General features: G+C 46.3%; 1 protein-coding gene across 3 annotated transcripts in view; it reads right to left on the bottom strand.

The window, feature by feature from the left end:
- Positions 1–308: 308 nt before the first annotated feature.
- Positions 309–23,347, bottom strand: part of LOC132427276 (transducin-like enhancer protein 1) — an 88,810-nt gene continuing 65,771 nt past the window's right edge. For all 3 annotated transcript variants that reach the window (XM_060014586.1, XM_060014587.1, XM_060014585.1), the window contains 6 exons: positions 9,155–9,404; positions 6,931–7,178; positions 3,642–3,789; positions 2,104–2,254; positions 1,060–1,136; positions 309–914 (listed from right to left, as the gene is read on the bottom strand). In XM_060014586.1, coding sequence (XP_059870569.1) covers positions 807–914; positions 1,060–1,136; positions 2,104–2,254; positions 3,642–3,789; positions 6,931–7,178; positions 9,155–9,404 — 982 coding nt within the window. In that variant the 3' untranslated portion in view covers positions 309–806. The remainder of the gene's footprint in view (positions 915–1,059; positions 1,137–2,103; positions 2,255–3,641; positions 3,790–6,930; positions 7,179–9,154; positions 9,405–23,347) is intronic.

The following is a 23,347-nucleotide window of genomic DNA, read 5'->3' as shown; positions in this document are numbered from 1 at the left end:
CAAGAAAAGGCAAAGCTTTAATTTGTGACCTCGAATCACAACAGTATCCAAACAAAAGAATGAATCTTGGCAAAGTTATTTTTGCTTCCCAAATAAAATCGTCGTTAATAAACCTCCGGTTACTCATTATTCCTAGTCTTGACTTCCTGGTTAACTCAGAAGTGTTAATTAGGTTCTAGTGCGGTGGGAGTCCGTGACAAAATATATTTATAAAATAAGAAGTGCACTTTAAAACTTCCTCTACAAATGTTTGAACTTTGCTTATAGAACCCACACCAACGATCCCAAAGCGTTGATAAAAACAATGAAGAAGAAGGAAAACCACTTATTGGTACTAAAGCCTTTACTGTAATAAACCAAATATATTTACAATTTATACAAATGTTTAACCTTCAACAAAAATACAAAAAAACATTTCACAAGATGCAAAACGAGGAAACAAGTTCATTGGAGACACCACTGCTCTACCACGGACAGACAGGAGGGGAACGGCAAGGAACAGAAAGGTAATCTCGGCAGATCTCACAGAAAGAAAAGGATGGACTCTGCCCAGGTCAGCGGGCTCCATTCCTCAAGCCCACAACCCTCACCCCTCTGTCCACTTTGCCTCGGTGCTCCATTTGGTCTAGGTAGGTAGGTGACCTTCTGTTGATGTGCTCACTGCCTCCTCTTTGTAGACGCAAAGTAGTTTTGTGTCAAGGTTTGGAAACAGGTTTTTGTGTTTTTAAAGTTATAACTTTTCTATTTCTACAAATTCAAAACATTTTGGCCCAATTCAACTATAAACGTTAAACCACATAATGTTTTCAGTAGATGACTTCATAGACTGTAGCTTTCTTGTCCCCTGAGCCAGTGACTATGTACTTATCATCCACAGAGATGTCACAGCTGAGCACGGATGAGGACTCTTTGGACTGGAAGAGAAAACAATGGACATGTGTTTAATGTGGAACAGAGATGCTCAGGGCCCTGCTCCCAACAAGGCACCTTCACTGCTGGCGTCATCAGCAATGCTGTGGTCCAACTGTCTGTCATTCTATGTAAGGAGCACGGACTTACCTGGAATATGCTAGCTCCATAGGGTGTCCGCCAAGCATTGAGGAGGTTATCTTTTCCAGTACTCACAAACCATTTACCTAGAATTAGCAAAGGAACATGTGGTTGTGGCTTAACTAGATTAGAATTCCTGCTATACTATTAGCTACTTGGGCTTAATCAAACTCAGAGCATTTTTAATCATGAACTATCATGTCCAAGGGGTTGGGCCATGACATGAATAGACACAGCAGGTTTTAAATCTGGGCTCCACTGTGAACCATCTGTGATCTTGGGTTTAATCAAAGCGGTGGCAGGAACCATGTCAGTCCCGTTAGCCACCGGATACATGACAGGTAGCTTCACATGGAGCATGCGGTGGGTCCTCGAATAGTCAGTCAATGACGTTGTCTTCTGTTAGCTTCTTTATGATAAAATGGGACTAGGAAGGATTAAATGACGAATCTAAGTTAAATGGCAGACAGCACATATGGCACATAGGATGGTCAATATGTGATAGCTAGTCATCCATCCATCTGTCCATCCGTCCGTCCATCCATCCATCCGTCCATCCATCTGTCCATCCATCCATCCATCCATCTTGTGAATAAATATTTGACCCCCCATGAACTTCTTCCCTCATTATCCTCACTGCAGAGTGTAACGGTCTGGGTGCAGCTAAGTGTTCCCTTCTCTGCCCATGGGCTGCTCATCCCGGTCAGTTCATAGCAACCTCCTCTGCTCCTGCCTCATTTTTCTATAAACTCCCACCAACCCCTCTCAGAGGGGTTGCCTCCACCCACACCCCTGACACTCCCCGCTGAAAACAAACATGTGTCAGAACTTCGTATTAGGCAATTCTATCACCTGCTGACTTTTCCCAACTCAGGGAAACAGACAAAAACAGACGTCCCTATGCTCTGAGGGACATTTTAAGACAACAGAATTACTGCATCCAGATGCTCAGAGAACAACATTTTTTTCCAGATATCATCTCCACTATATTTTTTAGAAGTATTTTCCATTTAGGCCATCAACATTTCCCGGTTTCCTTTCAGTTGAACTCACCACAATAAGCAAATTTCAGGGAGAGCACACAGCTCTCGTGGAGATGCAGCTGGTACTTGTCAGGTTTGTTCACGTGGAGAACTTCCACGTTGCTGCTCTCCATGCCCACGGCCAGCCACTCCCCAGTTGGGCAATAACCAAGGGAGAATATCTACAAGAAGCAGAAGAGGCTCACTGAGTATTCTGCCCAGTAGACTTAGGAAGTGAACAGACAACAAGAAAAGGGGAAAAACTAGCAAGAACAGGAGGAGGTAATAAGCAAAGGCAAAGTCTACAGGACAACCATGCCAACCCAGATAAGTCAAGTGTTAAAGGCCTTTATGAAACAATTGGAAAAAAATAAAAACAACTGCAACACTTATGTCATGGGTGATAAAATCAAGAAATTGTTCTTAATAATAACGGTATTCTGTGTGTTGTTTGAAAGGGTTCCTTATCTTTTACAGATACTAACTGAAATACTTATGGATGGAATGATATAACGTCTGGGATTTACTTAAAAATAATCCAGTGTTTGGGGGCAGGGATGACAGATGAGACAAGACTGGTCATGTGTTAGTAACTGTTGAGGCTGGGTGATGGGCATATGTGTTCATCATATAATTCTCTGTACTTTCATATATGCTTGAACATTCTCTGTTCTCATAAATTGAATATATTTGAAATTTTCCATAAGAAGTTTTAAAAAAGGGCAGACCAAAAATAGGATCCTACCCATAATGGGAACAGGACCGGAAGGGAACAGGGAAGCCTGTAAGAAACTCAACAAAATTTTGACAGGGACATGAAATTTAGTTGCACGTATAGTTGTTTTCCATTTCTGTCCTATTTTTCTGACAGGAATTATTAAAGAAAAAAAAGTAAGTAAATAAGTCACAATAAAAAGGACAATTCCACCATCAACAGAAAACACTTAAATGGCATGCACTATCTTTCCCCAAACAGGCCTAGATTCAGACACTTGACCTCTAAATAAGCTCCACAGTCCACAAAGTTGCCATTTTTATATCATTTCAAAACTCCATAAATCGAGTCAGCCGTGAGTCCAGTGTCTGAGGGATGAGTAACAAAATGGGCATCCACTGAGATACTGCTGGATTTTTTAAGCTCCCTGATTTAAGCAAAATGAATCAACTTGCAGAGCTGTTATGATTTTTCTCTACTCCTTGTGATATCCCTGCATATTTCTCAAGGTCTATTTATATGTGAATAAAATCATTTCTCATCCCCACATTAGATGGACAACAGATCAGACCCTGTATGTTCTTCATGGCACAAATTCCTGAAACAACTCATATACAAGTAAAACAACTAACACATCTTAACCTACAGCATTTTAAAAACCAGTCTAAGTGTTTCAGGGTAATTTGTGTGTGTGTGTGTGTGTGTGTGTGTGTGTGTGTTTGTATCTCAAATTAAAGCCAGGTCTGTTTGTCTAGCTACTACTCTTGGGGGTGGGGGGGAGCGGGGGAGGTATGGGGAGGGCGTGCACCACACACAGAGCACCGCGTGGGTTCCGGGGAGGGACAAGCCTGCACCTGGGAGGTGAAGTCGTGCTGCTGCAGCTGCCGCCCTTCACGCAGGTCCCAGGACCGGACCGTGTTGTCCAAGCCGCCCGTCCAGAGCTTGGTGCCGTCGTTAGAAATGTCAATACAGCTGGCCCCGTCTGTGTGGCCCTGGAATTGCCTGATAAAACAAACCAGATTGAATAATGATTTCCTGCCAGAGCTCAAGGTAAACACTGTTGTGTTGTTAGTTTTGGACTCGCTGTGCGTGTGTCACCTCCTCGGTGTCTGCTGATGTGCAAGATCAAACCAACCTTCCCCCCGAAGAGGAGAGGAAACGGCACCTGCAGACTTTCTTTTCCTTTTTTCATGATCCAAGTGCTGAAGAAATGGAATGCCGTTTTAGGTCACCACACAGGAGAAGTTAAATACGCTCCTATAGCTATTCTCACAAATCTGTCTGGAAGGTAAAATTCCTCCTAGGTCTGGAAAAGTGTTTTAAGTGTGAAAGTGGGGAAAAAAAGACAAACACACAAAATCCCAAGTGTATTCCTTAAAGAAAGAAGCAGGCTTGGCCTATAACTGTGCAGGCCTGAATCACCACATCACCAGCCCAGGGCCGAGGAGCACTCCCATTTTCACGAGTGAGTAACACCGCAATGCCCTTCGTGCCAACAAAGCATGAGCTCATGTATTTACTCAACCTCGCGTTTTCTATTCGAAAGAGCCCCACGTTAGGAAATCTGGACTCCTGGAGACAAAGGGGCATGCCGGCCTCCTGACTCAGAGGTGTGGGGCAGAGACAGAGCTGATTGCTGACTGACCCCTGGGCACGGTCCTGCCCTCAAATCTGAGCACAAGGCTGTTGTTCTCTTAAAGGGGAACCTCGTGCCTCAGTCAAAAACCACCACCAAAGAACAGACTTGTGGTTGCCAAGGGTGGGGGGCTGGGAGGGATGGACTGGGAGTTTGGGGTTAGCAGATGCAAACTATTACATTTAGAATGGATAAACAACAAGGTCCTACTGTCTAGCACAGGGAACTCTATCCAAACTCCTGGGATAAACCATAATGGAAAAGAATGTAAAAAAAAAGAATGTGCCACTTGGCTGTACGGCAGAAACTAGCACAACACTGTAAATCAACTATACTTCAAAAAACAAACAAACAAAACAACAAAGAACCACTACCAAGGACAACGAGCCGACAGGGATTTGCTGAGTGCGATGCTCTGCCAGGCCCCAGGCAGGGCTTGCCGAGGGGAGGTTGACGTAAGCCACCACGGGGCTGGTGGCATGGGGGTCGTGGACCTGCTTTTGCAGGCCAAGAGGGAGCTGGCAGAGGAGTGACTGGAACAGGTGAGAAGTGTTCCGAGGTTCGATCAGGGTGGTGAACCAGGCAGAATCCATGAGAGAACTGCTTGGGCAAAAGTTTCCACCGCCTCTCCTTCCTATTACCTTAGTATTCCTGCAGAGCTCCCAACTTTAAAGCTGACCTTGGAATTTAAAGGGCATGGAGGAAAAGACAAGAGCACCACTGTTGCCCTGAATTCTGAAACAAGATGTGAACCATCACTCCAAAAATCTCTTCCCTGAAAACTACTCAGAGCTTCCATCCTGGTCCTCTCCCCCATGCACCCCAACTCTCTGCCTCAAACGTCCCAGCCTGCACCCAAGGCTTTCCCGCTGGTCTGGAGCAGTCCTGCCCCACATTTCCAAAGTGCTGCTTTTCTGTCCTCAAACAGCTCGTGAAACCCAGGGACCTCCTCTTCATTTCATCCTCTGAATTTTTTTTTTACCTCTGAAACTCATGAAATACTTTTGACTTCTTGAAAACAACTGTGTTTCTCTGCTGACCTAAGCTCTTCGTGGGTGTCCCTCGATCCCTCCGTCCACTTATCTCAGCGCTACCCTCAGGTCAGGCTCCTAGAACGCAGATCCTAGGGCTGTTCAGAATGTGCTGGGTCACAGCAGATACAAAGATATTCAGGAGACTCTGTACTGCCCTGTCACACAGAGTGGCCGCTAGCCACGTGTGGCCTGTCCAAACTGAGAGAGGGAGAGATGTGTGAAGCAGGCCAACGTATCCAACAGGTACGTACTCCCTGGGGGCCGGCACAGAGCAGGGGCCCAGAACATACAAGAGGGCAGAGTGCCTGGGCCCCATTACAGCTCCTCCACGATAACATCAGGATAACAGCAGTGCAGAAGCGACAAGGATTAAAGAGATGAATATTTGAAAAGCACTTCGAATGAATATTTTCGGAGAGCTATTTATTAAGTTTAAAAAAGAAAAAAGCAGAAAGAAAAGAAAAAACAGCCGACACTTGCTAGGCTGAAAGTTTGAAGGGGCTGTTGGCTTGGCTCCGTTTGTTCACTTTGCTCATTCTGAGCTGCCCGGAGAGTGACAAGAAAAATAACCACACTGTCACCGACACACAGGGACAGAGCCTGGTTCGGTGACACTTAGTGGATTTCTACAGAAACGGTTGAAGAAAGAGTGAGCTGCTATAATCAACTCCACGGCCCGTCCCTTCCCTCCAGCTCTGGGCCCAGAAGCACGGGAGGAGCCCTGCTAAATAACATCCAAGTCTAAAAAGGCACCATGAACAGTGTTCCTGAGCGAAGATGAACTGTGACACGAAAGGGCGAAACACAGGCCCGTTCTGCCGTAGATGTTTAACTAGCTCTTCCTTTTCTCAAGACTTTTCTCTAACATCCCTGACGTGAGCACCGACTCAGCCAGAGGGAGTGAGCTGGCCAGAGCCGAGGAGGGACACAAAGCTGGCAGATTCCAAGCAGCTGGGCTCCTTCCTGGGTGGAATGACCCCTGGACAGAGCTTATTTAGTTATTGAGAAACACAGCTACTTTAAAACCATTCTGTGGGTGAAATTCGTGGAATCTCTTCTAATGTCCTTTTATTGATTTTCTGTCATCCTTCATCAGCTGGCTCCTGTGCGCACATACGAGGTTCTCGGCAAAGCCAAAAACATCTAGTATTGAGGACCTTTTGTACCTCCGTCTAATCCATGGTATGCTGCCCCTTGGCAAAAGCCAGGAGTGTTTTTTAAACAAATCTGGCATGTGTATGTGGCTGAAGAACGGGAACAGTAGGGAGGTAAATATAAAGCCTGGGTGACACCCAAGTGTGGCCACAAGACCGTAAGCCCTCTGAGGGCGGTGATACGGTACTGACACCCAGATCCAAGCCTGGCACGTGTGGGCTGAGCCTGGGGGCCGGCAGAGAAGCAGGGGTAATAGGGGGCCTTTTGACCCAGGTACTCAAGCAGGGAAGCCCCACTCGGGAAACCACCCCTGCTCACCTCACCAGCGTCTGGTTGTGCAGGTCCCACACGGCGATGTTGCCGTCGCTGCAGCATGAGAAGCAGACCTTGGAGTCGGGGCTGATGGCCAAGGCGTAGCAGGCGGGGGCCGAGGACGTCAGCTCCGCCTTGATGCGCGGGGTGGGAGCCGCCAGGTCCCAAATGGACAGGGTACTGGCTTCCCCTCCCACTATGAGAGTGCAGCCATCAGGGAGCAATTTGCAGGAACGGATGTAGTTATCCCTGTTCTGTGAAATAAACATAATTCAATTGTTATAATGCATGACCAAGCAGTAACAATGCCATGTTCTCTAACTGCTGTCTCCGTTGTTGACTTAAAAAGTGGTATTTCGGGGACACTACCAAAGCAAGCGTTCTGTAGTAAAGATCAGCATCTGATGGCCCCTGGCTCCTTTGAAGTCGTAAACAAAGCAAACTCACAGGATTGCTCGGCATGTGTGAAGGCTTAGATATAACTGCCGCCGAAGCCCAATTTCCTGCTGAGTAGACGCAACTGAGATGATCAGTGGATGTAAGGTAAGGGTACATGTACTTCTTTACAAAGAAACCACTTTTCACAGCTAGTTTATAAATCTTTGACCTCATCAGCCTCCGTTACTTACTATTTGGAAACTGCAGACATACTACCTATGCTTTGGTTTTCATTACTCTTAAGTTTCTGCCTAAGGCTTGTACTGCGTCTTTATTAGCCAAATGGATCCTTGTCTGAGACTTGACCACAGCTGCTTTCTCAAGTTGTAACATGGCTGCTGTGATATTTAAGCCTCTCAACCCAAAGGCCAAAAAAATGAATAAAAGAAGGCATCTGGGCTTCCCTGGTGGCGCAGTGGTTGAGAGTCCGCCTGCCGATGCAGGGCACGGGTTCGTGCCCCGGTCCGGGAAGATCCCACATGCCACAGAGCGGCTGGGCCCGTGAGCCATGGCTGCTGAGCCTGCGCGTCCGGAGCCTGTGCTCCGCAACGGGAGAAGCCACAACAGTGAGAGGCCTGCGTATGGCAAAAAAAAAAAAAAAAAAAAAAAAAAAAGACGGCATCTCTCCATCAAAACCAACACATTAGAAAAGGGAGGTGGGACCTAAAATGACCCCCACCCTCTCCAACAAAGAAATAACTGCTATCCTTTGACCCAAACAGATACAGTCAGAGTCTTTAGTATGCTTTAACCATGGCCTATTGTTCAAAGATTAGAGAAACTTTAAGCAATGTAATTTCAAAAAAGATGATGAGTGTTACAAAACTCTCCTACCATTGGGCTGCCAAAAAGCTTGCTTGGGTTTTTCCGTAAGATGTTCAAGTATGTTTCCCTATGTTTAACTTTCATTAATGGATATATTTTTAAGTTATTTGATTGCAAAAAAAAAAAAAAAAAAACCCAAGAACTAGCCCAAAGAGGCTTTTTGTCTCAAAAACACAGTCAGTCTTCGTTTTGGAAACACCCTCTCAGGAATCCTTGCCACTTGCCAGGGGGGCAGCAGGTAAAGGGTACCATATGCCGAAGCAAAGTGCAGGCAGACACCCTACAGGGGCAGGGCGGCCTATAGTCCACTTCAGGCCAATGGTACGTGGTGCGTAAATCCTGTGGCTACTGTGTAGAGAACATGTCCTGATGTATTCTATGATCCTGAAAAATGCAACCCGGTATTGGCTGGGGGGAGGCGGGGAAGCATTCCCACCACCCCCGTTCTGCTGAAGGCTGCCCTGATTTCTTGCAGTGCGATCTAGTAACTCGTTCGTAAAGTTAAGGTCATAAAACTCAGCCAGGTCTCCCTGAAAACACAGACCCTGTTCAGAATGGTTTTATGCCACGTTATCAAATGTTTACTCTTCAATATTTATCCAAAGGCTGTAGGGAAATTAAAAGTCGAGGGGAGTGCAGGGCTCAGAGTCCAGGCCTAGCTGCACTCCATCCATTAAACGGGAAACCCCCTTCTGAATACACATTCAAACAAGAACCGCTTCTGTAAACTACTGTTAAAATATGTTTTAAGAGAAATCCATCAACTCTGGGATTTAACCACTGAAACAGCAACAAATGAAACCTTCACGCTGAGGGGAGAGAGTGGGGAGAGCTAAATAGCTAACACAGGAAACAGAATGGGCTTCCATTTCCTCATAATGGGAATAAAACCCAGGCCCCGACAGCGATTTCCTTACTGAGTCTCCAGGAGGAAATTACCCTTGTGCACCAGCTCCTTCTCACTCACCAGACAGTCGAGCTGAGAGACGGGGCTCTTGTTGCCAGGGTGGCTGATGTCCCAGACCTTGACGCAGCCCTTGCCGCCCGTGTACACGTGTCGCGTGGGGTTGCTGATGGTCACCGCACACACCACCTCCCCGTGGTTCAGGGTGTTGATCTGGCGAGCGTGGCGGGGGATGCCGGGGCCAATGAGGGCGTCCGGGGGGAAGGGGACAGGCTGCATCTGACCGTCCGCAGTAACGTGGAAGGAGTATGCGCTTTTGGGGAGGGGATGGTTAGGGAGAAGAGAGAAGAACGGGAGAGGAGACAGAAAAAACATTTATCATAAAGCAATTAGTCCTTACCACAGCACGCTTCTATGAGAAAGACAGAGCAAAGATTCTTGCCACGACTTCCTTTTGAAATCAGTATAAGTTGAAGTGTTTACTGATGAAACAAACGAAATAAATAACAGCCAAAGTCCAGGGTGTTAAAAAAGATATATATTAAATGCTTTTTTAAAAACTTTTTTAAGATTTTTAAACTGTGCTCTTCATTCCGTAAGGCATTCCTTCAAATCCTGTTAAAAAACATTACATGTGCTTCCAAATTAACATAAAATACTTCCTTCTTGTACCCTGTATAATTGTATGATTCCTTAGTATAATTTAAAATGATTATTTTTGATGCTTAAGATGAAGCCCTTGAGAGCTCATAATGATTACACACGGTAAACCACGTACTTCAACATCAACAAACAAAAACAGCTTTCTAAACGTACCAGTTTAAGGCTTGGACTTAAACTCTCTTTTGCATAATTAACAGAAAATAATAAAGAGATTCTCTTACATCAAATGGCTTTCTGACAAGACTTCAAGTTTCCACCTCAACGACCTCCCTGTCTACTTTGGCCACAAAGCCCAGTTTTATCGAAGGCAGCAAAGCTTTCAACTAAAAGACTACTCTTCCCAGCCTTGCTCTAGCCAGGTATGCCCATGTGCTGACCGATGAGATGTAGGCAGAAGGTGCTGGACGGCACTTAGTTCATAACTTGAAAGAAAGGGGACCCTGAGGGACATGGAAACTACCTGTACTTTCCATTCAATTTTGCTGTGAACCTAAAATTATTCTAAAAAATGAGTTTATTAATTTAAAAAAAGGGGCTTCCCTGGTGGCGCAGTGGTTGAAAGTCCACCTGCCGATGCAGGGGACACGGGTTCGTGCCCCGGTCTGGGAAGATCCCACATGCCGCGGAGCGGCTGCGCGTCCGGAGCCTGTGCTCTGCAACGGGAGAGGCCACAACAGTGAGAGGTCCGCATACCGGGAAAAAAAAAAAAAAAAAAAATTAAAAAAAAGAAAAGAAAAAGAATTTAAAAAGAGGGAGGAGAGAGTGCCTTCCTTCTTCTCTTCCTCCTTCTTGCTACCTGAACTATGAGCAAGATGACTGGAGCTCCAGCAGCGTTTCTGGGCCACAGGGTGACTCTGAAGATGGAACTCAATTGCTGAGGGGGACAGAACAGAAAGATAGAATGCAGAGGTCCTGGTGACACTGTGAGACCTGGGGCTGTATCACTGGGGCTGTGATACCTGCCCTGGGCTACTGACAGCCAGTATCTTTTATGGGAGAGAGAAATAAACTTCTATTTTACTTAAGCTATTATTTTCTTCCCTGTTAAATACAAACAAACCTAATCCTAGTGCACACTTCTGTTTCTACACTAAAATCTTACAGCATATTTTTTCTCTAACAATCTAATTATTTAAACTCCAAGCACTCATATACTACAGATACTAGAAAGCACGCACAAAGAAAAGACCCTGCAGAGGATGGAAGATATAGGAGTGCTAACGTTTTATTTCCCACCCACATCTGAACTAGGCACTTTGAAGACCACTGCTTTCACTTTCTTCTTATCCAAAGCATCACTCGGTGATCTAGAAGTTCAACATTAAAGCTTTTCTATAGGTCTGCATACATAAACAATAAATGAAGTACATAGGGCTTCCTCCCTCCCATAACCTTCCGGAATAAGTCTGGGCCCTTTCTGGAATTTATCATTGGCACCTTGCAGTCCCTTTACAGATCCTAAAGACCTTGGGCATTAATACAGAACTTAAATTTTCATTTTAATGCTAACTCAAATTTTGAAAAATAACTAAGCATGCACAAAACTTAAAATTGATAGAAGACATCAGGTTTCTACCTGCCTGCACATAAAACCACATACTTCCTTAGCTTGAAAATAAAATACATGCTGTTATTTTCCTTCTATAAAAACAAGATGTCGGGCTTCCCTGGTGGCACAGTGGTTGAGAGTCTGCCTGCCAATGCAGGGGACACAGGTCCGAGCCCTGGTCTGGGAAGATCCCGCATGCCGCAGAGCAACTAGGCCCGTGAGCCACAACTACTGAGCCTGCACATCTGGAGCTTGTGCTCCGCAACAGGAGAGGCCGCGACAGTGAGAGGCCTGTGCACCGCGATGAAGAGTGGCCCCCGCCCGCCACAACTAGAGAAAGCCCACGCACAGAAACGAAGACCCAACACAGCCAAAAATAAATAAATAAATAAAATTTAAAAAACAAAATATCAAATATATGAAAAGATTTTTAAAAGAACGTCCCCTTCTCCCTGACCAAAGGACACAATTTTAGATACGTTATCTCCTGGCAAACTGGTTCCAGTAACTAATCTTATACAGCTATTTGGCCCAAATCCTTAACATTACTCTTAATTTGAATGACTGAGTACATATAATGGGAACCACAAAGAATGTCCTAGAAAATAAGTATGCATATAAAACAACTACAGCTCAAAGCCCTTATGTCAAGGGTTTGGTTTAGTACCAAACCACTAAATCTCCTATTTTTTCATACTGAAGTATATTTGATGTACAACATTATATAAGTAAGAGGCGTATAATACAGTGATTCACAACTTTTAAAGGTTGTGAGTTTATAGTTACTATAAAATAATACTCGTTATTACTTTATAATAAAATATATTTTATAATTATAAAATATAATATACTCATAAAATAATACCGTTTATAGTTATTATAAAATATTGGCTATATTCCTTGTGTTGTACAATATATCCTTGCAGATCATTTTATACATAATCGTTTGTAACTCTTAATCCCCTACCCCTACTTATCCCTCTCCCTCTTCCCTCTCCCCACTGGTAACCACTAGTTCTCTACGTCTGTGAGTCTGTTTCTTTTTCGTTATTATATCTCCTATTTTTAGCTCACAGTATCCTTTAGTGTCCTTAGTAATGTATCAAGCCCACATGATATTTCAATACATGCACATTACACTTAATTGAACCTATGCCATTTATTATAGGATATTTGGAGTTGGAATCAAATAGCATTGGATTATTGCCCTTGAAGATGAGACCACGAGAACTGGGGTTTAAGTCTATTCACATTCTAAATTATGTGACCCAGATACCAGGCACCACGACCTGGGTCTGAAAATAACAAATGAACGATGGTAAACGTGGGGAGAGAACTTGCCTCTTAAAGCTTTCTGTGCTGTGAGGAAAATGGCAGATGTGAAGGTTAGTTTTTCTGTTCGCCATAAATCAAGGTGGGTACCTCTAGGTGGGCAGTTTCCATCAGGTACCCTTTTAGCAATTCCTGATTTTTAGGGGAAGGAAATTTTATCTCCCTTCAACTGGAACTCTGTTTATTTTAGAGTTAAATGTTCCAGATTAAAATAGATGCACAAAGTACAGAGAGCTGTATGCTTGTCTCTGGAAGATACCCACCTCTCCCCTAGGTGTCCTCTTCTTTAAACCGCACAGGAGGTCTGTGATCATCACACTTAGGCAGTTTAAAATTGATTCACAGTGCAGCGAACTGCTGCCAGAAGCTGTGAACATGCGTCTGTCCCAGGGGAAACCCATATGGCTGTTAATACATCAGTCAGAGGGGGCCTCGGAGGAAGCTGGCGCTGTCTGCTGTGCTGGAGGGCCTAATCGAATGAACAAACCCCAGTGAGGCACAGGGCGGGTGTGGCTCACAGAGGGACCCACAGGAAGGAAAAACCAGGGGAGCAAACAAGACAGCTTGGAATCTGTTATTCACTTCCGGGAAGCACACACACGTCTTTGAGAAAGTCCACATTGACGGCGCATCGTGACAACGTTCAAGAGATCCCAGAAGGAAACTTACCCTCTTTACTGACTGAGGAACTAGGGAAAGTAAGATCAACCAGGAGGGCGAGTTTATAAACGGATAGTGTACATTTATAACTATCTCTCAAGCCTGAATTCAGAAAGAGACCAGCCACAAAAGGATGCATATGGTACAACTGCATTTACAGAAGTTCAGACCCAGGCAGGATTCACCTCTGGTATAAGAAGTTGGGGTGGTGGTTCCCCTAGAGACTGGAAGGGGCATGGGAAGGGGTTTTTCAGGTGCTCTTGGTGCAAAGTCACTGGGCTATACACACATGATGTGTACATTTTTTTGCTATATGTATACCTCAATTTTAAAAACTTGAATTTATTTGTTTATTCAAGAAAAAGGTGAGAGGAGGCTCCCGACCGATGAACACAGTAGGCTGGGTCCACAGCCAGGATAAGAGCCCAGACTCTGGATTCAAAGGGACCTGAGATGCGGGGGTGCCCGGCTCGAGGTCTCACTGACCGTGGTTTTCCGAACAGGCCTAACTACCTGAGCCCTGTAATGTGTCCATTTTCTGATCAACAAGATAGAAATAATAATACAATGTTGGGGTCGCAGGGGTTGTTGTAAGGAAAAAAAAGAGAGAAAACAGCTGCAAAAGTGCAAAACCCTTAACCGTGCTCGACACCTGCAGGGGCCTTCGGGAAATGACAGCATCGATATTAAACACCCATGACTTAAAAAGAGGAAAGTGAGGCTATGTTGAATCCAGGGCTCTTATCTCAAACAGGGGACAAGTGTGAGGGCCAGGAATGCGGAAAGGGAGGAAGGCGTGGGGTGGGAGCCAGGAAAGCACAGGGCGATGGTGAGGCCAGGAAAACCGGGAAATTCATAAATCCTAAAAGGCGAGGTGGGGAGACAGCACCGGGCAGAGAGGAGCGGAGGACGTTTCGAGAGAGGATGGTGGCAAACTGTGGGGCAGAAAGAAGGAGCCCCTGGGGCCCTGCTTAGGGGCCACCCACCCACATCCCAGAGCCTCAGAGAATTGAGTCCCCCTGCTGTTTGAATCAAGCGCCTGCAGATCAGGATTTGATTCGGAAATGTGGTGGCAGAACTGAACAGAATAAAGCCCACTGGACCTCACAGATTTAAAAACGGAATGAAATCAAACTCATTCAAACTCTTCAGTCACTGGGCACACGGCAGAGGTAAAGGCACTCAGAGTCCCCACAGGTGCTACAAACTGGGAAACAGGACTGCGTTCTGGGGAAGCACATTGTCTTTCCCTAGCTGACTGGCTCCTGTTAATAAAACTATGCTGTGTTCCGTGGGCAAAGGAAAACAGGTGTTAGAGTTGTTGGTTTGCTGGAAGTAGAGAGGAACGGCAGTGGCCGGATCCAGCGAACAGTGATGAAGAACCATGGACCCCAGAGATAAAGGCTGCGGCCAAGACCCCGCTGCCTGTGAACCTGGCCCTCTTCAGGGGGAATCTGTTGCTGTATTAACAGGTATCAAAAAAAATCGGATCACGTCAAAACCTTCACTGGCTCTTCCGGCTCTACGGCTCACCGAGCCCTTCACAATTGAGTGTCGATGAGTCTCAGTTCATACGACCGCCTTGTATCCTAAATTCCCAGCCGCACAGAACAACGGGCCAGTCCCCTAAAATATCGCATGCTGTCACGTCATGCACAAACTGTTCCCTCCTGCCTAGAATAGCACGGCGTCCCCCTAAGCGCACATCACTTCCCCCTCCCTCGGCCTGCCTCAACTCCCCAGGTGTCGTGAGTCCTTCCCCAGGACCCTGGCTCATCCTATAAATCGGTATCACGCTGAGAACTACAGCCCACGTTTACATGTGTCTGTCTCATGCCCGAGTCCTCTGGGATGACTTCGCCAACGAGCATACAGCTGGCACTCAGTAAACGAATCCGAAAGCCCCGAGTCATTTACTGCTCCCTAATCACTTATAAATCGAGGCATGAAAGGTTGCTCCAGCAGCCTTTCATTTGTAAGCTGCCAGGTTGCTCCTTGTAGCTTACTCTCGTGTAGCTACGGAAAGTAAGCTACAAGAAGGTGGGGAGTCTCTAACCACCTGGGCTCTGCCAGGCAACTCTCCCAAGGAACTCCTAGTCGTCGTACCAAATGTGGCTCAGAGGCGGTACCAACTTTCCCAAGGGGGGAAGGCAGTCCCTAGAGATGAAGAGCTGATGAAGAGCAAAACAAAAGGCAACGAGAGCAACAGTAACAGTGAAATCCACAGCCCACCCCATCAGTAGAAGCCGGTGGGTGTGGAACCCCTCAGATACCAGCTGCAGCAGAAGTTGCCATGGGTCATGAGTTTAGGGGCTGAAGAGCATGCAGTAAAGTTCAGGAAGTGAGGGGACCCAGGTCAGAGTTTCAGTTTAGTCACTAATAAGATGTGGGGACCACACGGAACTTATTTGGGCCTCATTTCCCTGTTTTTACAACGTGCCCTGACAAAACTTACCCTACCAACGTGACTGCTGAGGTGTGGGGGAAATGAAAGCACGTAGGAAAGTACGAAGCACAATACAGATTCAGCCTTTGGTTCCCACGTCACAGAAGGCAGCTCGCTGTCCCTTATTATTTACAGCAGGGAAGAGGCACGGGGAGCTTAACAGGCCCAACTCAGCTCGTAAGCAGGAGAGGTCAGCCAACCACAGAAGTGGGGCTCTAACCTTTACCTTAGCTTCCACATCAGCACTACCTTAGACACTCTCGACTCAAGAGGGCTCGTGGGGCCCATCAGGAGGGAGACGCCTACCCTACACAAAAGGAGAACACCAGGCATGTCAGCGTCACTGATGTGCTTCATTATGGAGCCCTGGGCACAGGAGGCTCTGAGGGCTGAGAGCTGGGGCATTTGGCTCATTCTAAGACAGATGAGAATAATGTTAACTTATGACTTTGGAGGATGCTCTCTGCCTGAAGAACTAGTATAGGGAAGGTGGAGGCTGGGGATGCTGTGATGTGGGGTGATAAGAAAACCAGAGCCAGGTTTCCCTGGTGGTGCAATGGTTGAGAGTCCGCCTGCCGATGCAGGGGACACAGGTTTGTGCCCCGATCCGGGAAGATCCCACATGCCGCGGAGCGGCTGGGCCAGTGAGCCATGGCTGCTGAGCCTGCGCGTCTGGAGCCTGTGCTCCGCAACAGGAGGGACCACAACAGTGAGAGGCCCGCGTACCGCCAAAAAAAAAAAAAAAAAAGAAAAAGAAAAGAAAACCAGAGCCATATTATTCTAAGATTTCAGGGACAAAAATGTCCTCAGGTATATAATTCATCTCCTTCTGGTAAAACCTCTTTCTTTGCCAATGTAACAAGCTCTACCTTTAACATTTTTTAGGGTCTGCACACCTAACTCCTAACATCTGTGAAATCCTTTACTTCTTTCACAGGATTTTTCTAGTTTGGCATCCGGGCATCCTCTCAAACATGCAGATCCAGGTGCAATCCCTACCCTATCTGAAGACAGCATTTCTGCGTCAATGGAGGGCTTTAGTAACAATTAAATGACAAGTTGAGGACTTCAAAGCCTTACAATAGAAGACTTTTTCTTTGTTTCCTTATTTAGTTGAATGCACGGCTATCCTCATTTTTTAAAAAAGCAAATGCAGAACTTCTTAAAATGGATAGGAAAAAGAAAATTACTAGATAAAGTAAGGAAGAAGAGATGGCCTAGCTGATATACTAGGAGGTTCTCTGGTCAAAGTCAGCATTTATGATTCTGAGCTCTAGGTCCTACTTCCTCCATCAATTAAACATTTCCAAATTGTAAATGTGCTGGGGCAGCAACAGGGCTCCTAGGCAGGACAAAGATACAAACCAAGAGATGCGTGGACGAAAAGTAAGACAAAGATAAGTTTAAAATATACAGCCATTTCAAAGGTCAATTCAAAAATTCCTAGCAAAGGAACCAACCACTGCAGGCAAACAGCAGTATTCGATCAAGAGATAGACAAACTAGGCCTGGTAAGCTGAAAGCTATTTCTGAAGAGGTGAAGAGGGAGAGAGAGGGAAGGGACAGTTGTCCAGCAGCTAAACATAACTCACATCAAAAGGAAGGGCCTCACACCTCAATATAACTCCAAGAAATTAGCTACGCATTCCCAGACCATCAAAAAGTAGAAAAACAAGAGTTAAACTAAAACCCACATGGTGATAATATGGCACAAAATAAGCATGTTACTTTTAGCATTTAATAGACAAAAAATCGGGCTTCCCTGGTGGCGCAGTGGTTGAGAGTCCACCTGCCAATGCAGGGGACGCGGGTTCGTGCCCTGGTCCGGGAGGATCCCACATGCCACAGAGCGGCTGGGCCCGTGAGCCATGGCCGCTGAGCCTGCGCGTCCGGAGCCTGTGCTCCGCAATGGGAGAGGCCGCAGCGGTGAGAGGCCCGCGTACCGCAAAAAAAAAAAAAAAAAAAAAAAGACAAAAAATCACCCAAATATCGTGACAAGTATAAAGGGGGCTGAACTAATTTTCAAATCCACGAAATAAACTGAGTGTGGAATCCAGACATGGTCAGCAGAGGGATCAGAGAGGAATGGAGGGCAGAGGGAGGAGGACTGGCCACTGACACATCTTCTCAGCCAGAAGCCCGGACTGGCCCCTATTCACTGCCGCAAATCATGTTTTCCTAAGAAGCACTTTTACCCCAAATGTAGTTCAGATTTTCTCTTCCCTTTAGGCTCCAACTCCAAAAAGGTAGTTTAAAGATTTATTTAAACACTAAACAAGTGGGTGGAAGATTTCTCAATTACGTGTCTAGCATTAAAACACAGGGTAAAGGAACCTGGAACTTAGCTGGAATCTTAAGCCAAACTATTATTAGCGTGAGTTATGACTGACCTCTAGGTGCTACTATAGGAAGCAGGTAGAGCTCAGCCCCCCAAGTATTTATGGAGAGGAAAGCGGTGTCACGGGGCCAGAAAAATGCCTTGAGGGGAGAGAGGCGTGGAGTACAACGAAGATGTCAATCTGTCTAAACTTCAGGTTTCTTTCTTATCAGTGATCTCCACAGAGTTCAGGCAACAAATTTCCTAAAACTAAAAATGAGTTCAAGTTAAGCTGACCAAACAACAGCAATTAAATTTCACCTTGAGGGTTTGGAAACACAGTCAGGGTAAACCGCTTATAAATCAGCATTACACATCTCTAAAATGCAAACTGCACTCTCCCTTGGAAAAGGATGAATCATAGGGTCTTGCGCAATCCTGGGCTCACCGCCCCACCCCCCCACCCCCCCCCACCCCACCCCCCCCCCCCCGCACCAGTCAACGGGGCAAACATTTGTTTACTGGGTATCTGTGCTCAAGGGGACTTCAGAAGCTTCAGTTCTAGTGGGGAAGAAGCTGACTGAAACATGACCTGGACATAGGATTATAACTCAAGGCCAAAGTGTGGAAAGTGTCACAAGACATTACAAGGTGCCAGAAGAGAGACAGCACATAGGGAAAGGCATCAGCAGAGGCTTCACGAAGGAGGCAGCAGCTGAAGTGGTCTTTGAAGGACAGAAAATATTTCCGCAGGAAGAGGTAGAGGCTAGTGAGAAGGAAAGCTGCCCCAGGTAGAAGGAGGAGGGCTCTTCTCTTCATGAACAGAGCGTTATCCCATTTGGCCAGAGCACAGGATGCAAAGAACACAGCACACAAGGCTGGAAAGAAAGGCTGGGGTGATACTACCAGAGGGGCTACATCAGGAGTTTATATGCACCTTTTGAAGATATCTGAGCAAGAAACAGACAAGATCAGATAAATATTTCATTAAGGGAAAAACACACCTACAATCTTAGTGAGGATTTTAACAAATAAGAAGACTGGGTAAAAATGGGAATTAAACAAGGAAGTACCAAAGGCTAAAGTTTGGGTCCAGATGTTAGATAGAATAGGGACAATGCTGGGAGATGGGAGATTGGGATTGACATACATACACTAATATGTATAAAACAGATAACTAATAAGAATCTGCTGTATAAAAAAAATAAAATAAAGTTCAAGAGAAATGAAAAAAAAAAAAGAAGAAAAATAGGGACAATGCCTTTAACAAAAAGAAGTTAGGAGAAGTTAGAAGTGGGAGAGAGAAAAAATGTCCAGGTGGGTTGGGAAACCCTACTGAGATCTTAGATCACTCTGACACCCAAACAAGTACAGAACACTGGCAATGTCATCTTGCTCTACGCCACTTTGATAAAAACAATGGAAGGAAGCAGGGCGTTTTGCATATGCTGGTTCCTCCACCTGGAGTCTTTTGCCCTTCCCCTACGTGATTACTGCAGCTCTGAAAACACTCTGAGAATCCTCCCCTGACCCTCCAGATGGGATCAGCCCTTCACAGAATTTCACAAAAACAGTACTCCTCTGTCACAGCTCTTATCTCAATTATAATTACACATTTATTTTTGTGATTCCTTGATTAATGCCACCGCTCCATCACTAGGCTGTGAGCTCCCAATAGGGTCCTCTATGCCTAGTCAGCAGATTTTGATGAAATCTGTAGAAGAGAGGACAGGAGGGAGGTGACTGACCAGACTGTAGTAGGCAGATGGTGTGGGAACCTGAAATCACATCCCATAACACAGGGCTGAAGCAATGGACATACTCAGACAGAAGAGACCCTTCATGGAGAAACGGTGGTCTCCAAATATCTGCAGAGCTGCCTGCCCTGAGGAGGATGGAGTAGCAGCACGCTGTGTGGTCTCGGGGAGCGGGAAAGAACAGGACAGATAGGTAAAAGTTCCAGGGAGACAGATCTCTACTCAAGGGCTGGAAGAGTTTTCACACAGCCAGGGAAAATGAGTCGCCATCACTAGAGGCACTGGGTCAGAGATGCGCAGCCACTCGGTGAGGCCACTAGAACCACAGATGGGCATTCACACTAGACGCACTTTTTTTTTTTTTTTTTTTGCGGTACGCGGGCCTCTCACTGTTGTGGCCTCTCCCTTTGCGGAGCATAGGCTCTGGACGCACAGGCTCAGCGGCCATGGCTCACAGGCCCAGCCGCTCCGCAGCATGTGGGATCTTCCCAGACCAGGGCATGAACCCGGGTCCCCTGCATCCGCAGGCGGACTCCCAACCACTGCGCCACCAGGGAAGCCCAAGACGCACTTTTAAGGTCCCTCCAGTCCCACCTGCACTCTCCCGGCTGTACCACTCTTCGAGGGCACTCATGCAGCTGCCCGTGAACCCTCAAGCTCCCTCTCTGTGCTGGGAGCCCACTGTCCCTCTACTGGCACCAGCCCACCCTCCCGGCCCCCTCTGCCGGGTGGCCTTATCCCTCCTGCACCAGCTTCAGCTTCCTGCATATCCACCCTGCCCCAAGGAAGGCCTTCCCTTCCTAACTCTGGTCACTCTCTACCTGTCTGTCTATCACCCACCACTCTGCCCTCACAGCACTCAGCATCTGTCGCAAACTTAACTCAAGCATCTACTGTTCCTTTAACATTCCCCCCACATCAGTAGGCTCCCCCCAAAGCCGGAAAGACAAACGTTTTCTTTCCTGGAGCACGGCAGGCGCCTAACACACAGTTCTCCATCAAACATCCACGAAGAGCCTCCGTCTGTCCTTCCCAAATATTACTTCGACTGGTGTTTCTCAGAGAATGACTCTCGCAAACCCTTTACCACCTTGTTCACTCTACCCTGGACACGACGGTTTGTCACCATTCCTCTTATAAGCCTCGCACAGACGCTGCCCAGTGTGGTCGGCTGACATTCACCGTTGCCCCCGGCGAGGTGCTCGCTCCTCAAGACTAAGTGTTGAGAAACTTTTACACAGCAACTCAGAGTCAGTTCACAACTGCTGGCTCTTGTAATAAAAAACTGGGACGTGTATTCTGTATCTTTTTTCCCCCTATCCATCTGTATTTGCCTGTTATAAGAGTCTCAATCTTTGTCATGTTGGGAAAAAACTGGTCTGCTGCCATCATAGCCAGTTTGAGAAGACCACCTCAGGCGGTATCACTTTACTGAACGATGAAAACAGTACGTCCTCTCATACTAATTAACGGATTAATATGGGGACTAAGACTGTGTACGCAGCCCAGGTCCCAGACCATGGGCAAGTTCATTTTTCCCTCTGATACCAATTTACTCAATCTTCCTCCCATGATATGGCTCACCTTAAACTTGAAAGAGAATCCAAAAAAATGTTTTAACTGTTTTAGAAAGCAGCGACCCCTCAGATCCACAGCCCAGTGCCCGTTTTGACCAAGGGGAGAAAAGCACCGTCATACCTGAGTCTCACAACTTTGCCTCTCTGCCCACTATCGTGGTCCTAGCCTACGCAGCTGTGAACACAAAGAAATCCAAGGTTCTCACAAGTCAAAGACATGACTATTTTGGCTCCAGGAAGCGTGACACCAGTACTGTCATCCACTGAAGGTGTAAACTGTATCTAACTGCACACACAGTTGTTAGGAACTGGGTCTAAGTTAACCCTCCCCCCCACACCAGCCCTGAGGACCAGCTCTGTGGCTCTCAGCTCTGCTCACCCCATGCCCTCTGCCTCATATTTCACATTCGGGGCGGGGCGGGGGGGCTTGGCAGCTGGAAACTCCCCACAGCTCTGACTCCTGAAACTGGCTTTCCCTAATGGTTCGCTGAACTTGGCCTTAGCTACCTATTATTTCCCTGAAGATTCATCAGTTACTGTTAATTACTGCATCTTGGCTCAACATTAACTGGTTGCTCGTTTTCTTCTTTATTTTTTGGCCACAACTTGCGGCATTTGGGATCTTAATTCTCCGACCAGGGATCGAAACTCTGCCCCCTGCACTGAAGCGCGGAATCTTAACACTGGACTGCTAGGCAAGTCCCCATTTGCCCTTTATCCACTCACCAGACAGTGGGACACACAACAGCTAGCTACACTGCCAGCAAAACCACAGGTAAGAAATACCCATAAGTGCCCTGTGGCATTCCAGGCTGGACACAGGGGGGGCATTCCCAAGAAAACACAACATAGTAGTTCACAAGTATTCAATCGGAAAAGATCTACCAGCTAAGAAAGGATATGCGATGCCGCCCCACCTCCCAGTCCTGCTCTTCCCTGGGCCTAGATGTCACCACAAATTCCTAACATTGCTACTAGCTCCTAGTATAAACCAAAGCTTCATTTCATCATGAGTCAAATTACCGTGAAACAGATATTATAACGCAGGGAAAGAGGAGCAATGGGAATCTGCTTTCTAAAAGCAGATGACGGGGTAAGGAATTCCATCTTTCCTCATGCTATTGGTTTGTCTGATGCAAGGCTGCAATAAAAACCACAGAAGGATGACCAGGTAGTTGAACGGACCACTCAAAATAATGCAATATGCAACAGATGCATGAGTAATAGCTGAAAGAAACCACTCGGAGGTAGAAGGTATAACCAAAAAAAAAAAAAAACCTGAAGGCCTGTGACATGTACCTCTATTTGGAAAAATCAATGAGTTGGAACTGGCTTTCTGCCATCTTCTATCCTAGGGGAAGAGAGTATTTGCTGAGAAGTAAGACAGACTCTCACATTTCAGGTTTGTTTTACTTTGGGGTTTTTTTTTTTGTTTTTTTTTTTTTTGCGGTACACGGGCCTCTCACTGCTGTGGCCTCTCCCATTGCGGAGCACAGGCTCTGGACGCGCAGGCTCTGGACGTGAAGGCTCAGCGGCCATGGCTCACGGGATCCTCCCGGACCGGGGCACGAACCCACGTCCCCTGCATCGGCAGGCAGACTCTCAACCACTGCGCCACCAGGGAAGCCCTCAGGTTTGTTTTGTACAAAAATTGAGAACTTTAGGAATTCTTTGAAATCATGTTTCTGATTCCAATATTATGGAAAACAGGTGATTTTAAGTGACCCTGGAAGAATAACCAACGGGGCTTTTTAAATTCTGAAGGCTCTTTTGCCCTTTAACCTATCTCTCCTGCTTCCTCTCCAAAGCCACGTTGCACTTTATAATCTCTCAGAGGAAGGCACCCAGCAAAACTTTACTTGGGGTTCCTGGGGAGGGGGGGTGGTCAACCCCCGATGTTGGCATCCAACAGAATGTACCTTTCACGGAACTCCCGTTTCGACCAAAATAAGGAA

This window comes from Delphinus delphis, chromosome 6, assembly GCF_949987515.2.
Source record: "Delphinus delphis chromosome 6, mDelDel1.2, whole genome shotgun sequence".
NCBI classification, from domain to species: Eukaryota; Metazoa; Chordata; class Mammalia; order Artiodactyla; family Delphinidae; genus Delphinus; species Delphinus delphis.
This window is presented reverse-complemented; position numbering and strand designations above follow the sequence as displayed.